At 62.1% G+C, this 4685-nt stretch overlaps 1 protein-coding gene across 1 annotated transcript; it reads right to left on the bottom strand.

The window, feature by feature from the left end:
* Window positions 1-1904: 1904 nt before the first annotated feature.
* Ier5l (immediate early response 5 like) lies at window positions 1905-4472 on the bottom strand. The gene has a single exon (XM_052182097.1). The coding sequence runs from the start codon at window positions 4374-4376 to the stop codon at window positions 3153-3155; it is 1224 nt and encodes a 407-aa protein (XP_052038057.1). The 5' UTR covers window positions 4377-4472; the 3' UTR covers window positions 1905-3152.
* Between the last annotated feature and the right edge of the window lie 213 nt (window positions 4473-4685).

The following is a 4685-nucleotide window of genomic DNA, read 5'->3' on the forward strand; positions in this document are numbered from 1 at the left end:
GAGGAGAACCCTGGTCTGTAGTCTTGCTGATCTCAGAGCTTTTATTTCGCACCCCCCCCCCCCACACACACGTCTTCGCCACACAGGTCCCAAGGATAGATGCGAAGGTCCCAAGCTCCTTCCTCACTGGGAGTCTCGCTGTTCCCAGCTCCACGCTCCCAACAAAGGCATCCGACCATGTGCCCTCCTCCACGCGGACATGGAGTGGGAAAGCTCCGGGCTCAGGGGCCCTGCTCAGACCAGGGCTGGGTGGGGACGCGATGCTAGGCCGCCTGTGCGGTGCGTGTGTTGCCTCCCCCAGCAGCCCGGCCGCCCCCGGCTGCGCCTCGCCCACTCCCATCCGCACACGCTGCAGCGCTTCCCAATTGGCGCTAGGGGGAGCCGTGGCAACTGACTTGGATTGACTCAAAACTGCATCCAACAGCTATTTCCTTAGACTTACAGGGGGATCTGGGAAGGGGGAAAGATGCACACACACACACACACACACACACACACACACACACACACACACACACACACACCCCTTAGCTCCAGTCTCTTCCCGTGGGAGGCCAAGAGCACAGTCTTTGGGTGTGTGGGTGAGGTGAAGATGTCTTTTCTCCCGCTAACTCACTCCTCCAGAGCATTCCTTTTACCCAACCCGGATCGTGGACCTTCGCGCCCCCACCCCCGCCACCTCCGCGTTCTGGAGTGTCCCCAAGAACTTCGCCACGCGCGACAGCGAGATCCAGAGCCGAGCAGCCCCCCGAGAGTGAATAGCATCCGCCCCTCGTCTGAGCTTGGGGCGCTGAGCGACAGCGCCTCCTCTCGCCCAGTGAGGCTTACGGAGTGGGGCGGCGTGAGTCGTCTGGCCGGTGGCTGGGAGCTTTTGCGCAGAGAAGGGGAGCGTGGGGGCGAGCCAGTGAGAGCGAGAGAGCTTTAGGGAGGCAGCCAGAGACGAGAGACATTGCGAGAGACGCTACCCCAAACCAGCAAGGGCTGCCGATTCATCTTACCCCCACCGCCCTCCACGCTCCCCTGTTCTTTTTTCCTACCCCCTTAGCAAGGTTGGAACCACCCGTGTGCCCTGGGGCCGGAGCCGCGGCTCCAGATGTGCATTTGGTTCCAGTGGGAAGAACCCGAGCTTCCTTCGGTGCCTTGGCACATTCTCCCACTCTGAGGTCATTCCGTAGGTGGTCAGAGGGGAGCGCGCGCCTGGAGCCTTCCTGCTCCATCCACAGAAGAGAGAGCAGAGGCGGGAGGGAGGGAGCAGGAAAGGAGAGGGGAGGGGTGCGAGGAGGGAGGGAGACGCCGCCAGCACACCACCAAGTGGCACTGAGCAGTGATAGCAAACTCAACTTTAAAAAAAAAAAGAAAGAAAAGAAAGAAAAAGGAAAAGAAAAAAAAAACTTCCCCAAGTTGTTTCCCTGAGCCGTGCGGACGTGCGGTCCGAGGAGCGGGGCAGGGAGTGTGGGTGGCCCAGAAGTCTCCCTGAAGCTGAGACTAGGAGCCAACTAGGCCCTTGCAACCCTGGTGGTGTAGGGAAATATGTAGGAGGCTGGCTCGGCTTCCTGCTGGAGACACCGGGGCAGCGGGTTCCCAAGGGGGGAAGACCCGCCGGTGAGGAGGGCTTGGGGAGAAGACCTGTAGCACCGGCCTCCATCACTAGAACGCACACGTATGGACTCCCAACCCTGGCTCCATCCCCAGAACACACACACACACACACACACACACACACACACACACATGTATCCCTGGCCCTGCGGATGTGGGCAGATCCGGTCCACCATGGCCCTGGAAAGCTGGGGTTTGCTTGTGTGTGTGTGTGAGAGACAGAGACAGAGACAGAGAGAGAGAGAGATTTTCACCTCTAGGCCCATGTGAAAGCAAAGAACCACCATACACTCTACAATCGACTTTTTATTAAGATTATGAATTTAAACAAATAACCTGAACAGTTTTACCCGGTGAGACACAATTCATTATGCACAAAAATACAGGAGGAAGAAGGGCTGGGAAGGCAAGGTTGGCAACTTGTTTTAGAGTCCCTGGGGTGTTGATGGCAGAGACCCAAAGGGGCACTAGGCAAACCTCACCTTCTCACAACAAAAGGCTTTTAAATTAAACAAAATCTATCGAGCTGAGGACGCAGACAGGGTTCTCACAGGCTGGAACAATGCTGGTTTCATGAGATGGGACTGAAGGCTAAAGCACAAGGTAACTTAGAAGCGCGCACAATCACTACAGCTGACCAGGAGCAGAGCGAAAAGTCTCCAGCGCAGTCGGCGGTCCGGGCCCCTCCCTCCCCCGGGGATCCAGGTGAAGGAATCGACTTCCTTTTTTGTTTAGTGAGGACCGCAGTGCTGGGCATGATGGGAAATGTAGTTCGCCCTACTCGCCCTCCACCCCTCTCCTAACAGCACTGAGTGTGTCAGGGTGCCCCCCCCCCACACACACACCCGCCGGAGTCCGCGAGGCGGGTGGAGGAGGGGGAGGAGGACGGAGCCAGAGGGGCGGGGAGAGGAGGGGTTCTAGACGCCCAACCCGGCAAGAAAAGAAAAAAAGTTGAAGTGTTTTCATTTCTGCCTTCTCATTTTGAGAACTTTGGAGGCCGCCCCCAGAGAGGAAATGTGACCGAAACGTCCCTTTTGGAGATAGAGTTTGCCTTTGTTTTTTTGCTCAGGGTTTCACAAGACCCGTTCCTCACCCCAGAGAGGCATTCAGAAGAGCGGAACGTCGGGCTTCCCGGCTCTGACAACTGATTAGAATCGGTGTCCTGGGCCCCGTGCCCTCCTGTGTTGCGCCCCCGGCGCGCCCGGGCACCCAGCCTCGCCCCCCGGCGGCCCGGCACCTCCTCCGGGCAGCAGCCCTGCCTCACGTGGCAGGCTCCTCGCTAAACACCACTGCAATCAGTACAATAAAAAGGGGGGAAAAAGAGTAAGAGAAACACAAAGCATACTTAAATAGGCGCTTTTTCTCTGCAAAAATAAAGTCCAATATTTTTAGATTTTTTTTTTTATTTTACAATTTATAAAACATCAGCCTCTGCTTGTCCCCAGCTCAGCCCCGAGTGGCCGGGACCCGCTCGCTCCTCATCGTCCCTTGGCCGAGTCTTTGTCTGGCCCCAACCCCGCGGGGCCCAGGGTCCCCCATGCCCTCGGGGGTCCCTAGAAGGCGACAATGGCTCGAGTCCAGGCGCCGAGACTGGCGAGCGCCTGCTTGGCGCACAGCTGCCCGTTGAGCGCCGGCGGCTGCTCCGAGGAGTCCGGCTGTCGGCTCACCAGCCCCGAGAAGCCCGAGCCAAAGATGGAGATCAAGTTTGAGATGTTGGACGCGTCCGGGGACGAGTCCGGGCAGAAGTCCTCGAAGCGGGCGCGCTTACAGGGGGCGAACGGGGTGCCCCCGGGGGGCTCGGCTCCCAGGTCGCCGGCGTCCTCTTCGTCGTCGTCCTCGTCCTCCTGGCCAGGGTAATACTTGCGCTTGCAACCAGCGGTGGACGCCAGACCCGGTCCCGGAGCGCCCTGGCCACAGCAGGGGCAGTGGGCGGAGGCGCAGCAGTCCTGGTGCAAGTAGCCGTTTTCTACCGTGGTCACCACGTGAGTGTCCAGGTCCAGCACGGTGGTCTGGCTGCTGCAGTGCACGCCGAAGTCCGAGGGGGCCGGGTACGCGCCCCGGTAGAAGCCAGGGGATGAGGAAGGGGCTGTAGAGGCGGGCGGAGAGGAGGCAGCGACGGTCGGAGGGGAAGCCCCCGGAGGCGCCGAGGGCGCAGAGCAAGCGGCCGGGACGCGAGGGTCCCGCGGGCAGAGCGCGGCGGGTGCGGGCGGCGGCAGCGGCGCAGGACCCGGCTGCAGCGGCTCCAAGTGCTGCCCGCGGAGGGGCGCGCCGTGCGGCGGCTGGAGCGCAGCGCACCCGGGCAGCTCCGAGAGCGCCCCCGCGCAGCCCGCGGGCGCCCCGGCCACCGCCACCGGCGCCGCCGCCGTGCAGCCCCTGGGCGCCGGGTGCTGGTGTTGGTGCAGCTGCTGCTGGAGGTGCAGCTGGTGAAGCTGGTGGAGCTGGTGCAGCTGGTGCCGGGCAACCGGCTCGCGCGCCTCCGCGTCCCCGCCACCGCCAAGTTGGAGCGGGCCGAAGTCGGCCGCGCTGGCCGGCATTCCGGGCGCCGCGTAAGCGAGGTGCTGGTGCTGGTGGTGGGGCGGCTGCTGTTGCTGCTGCTGCTGCTGGCGCCGGTAGAGCTCGGCGTAGCGCTCGCTCAGGTAGAGCTGGCGCGCGTTGCGGAGCACGTAGGACACCAGGAGGTTCTTGTGCAGCTTGATGCCGCCGCGCTGGGTCCGGGAGCTGTGGATCTTGCGCAGGGAGATGCTGATCAGGCTCTGGGCGTCCAGGGCGCACTCCATGCTCCCGCGGAGACGCGGGCGGCGGAGCAGCCGCCTCTGGTTCTGCGAATGCTGCTGCTAGCGTATGTCTCCAGTAGGTCGCCCGGGCGCGCCGGGCACAGGGAACCGAGCCTGGGTCGGCGGGTCGGCGACACTCGGAGAGAAGTCGCCACCATGCGTTGCGCGCCACCCGCAGGCTCACGCTCCCCAGACGGCGCCAAAGCAATGAGCCTCGGCTGGCCCCGGCCCCAACTATTTAGCTGGGCAGCAGCGCCCCGCCCCACTGTAGATTAGCCAATAGAAGCATGGAGAGCCTTCCGACTGACAGCC

Source organism: Apodemus sylvaticus, chromosome 5, assembly GCF_947179515.1.
Source record: "Apodemus sylvaticus chromosome 5, mApoSyl1.1, whole genome shotgun sequence".
Classification (NCBI taxonomy): Eukaryota; Metazoa; Chordata; class Mammalia; order Rodentia; family Muridae; genus Apodemus; species Apodemus sylvaticus.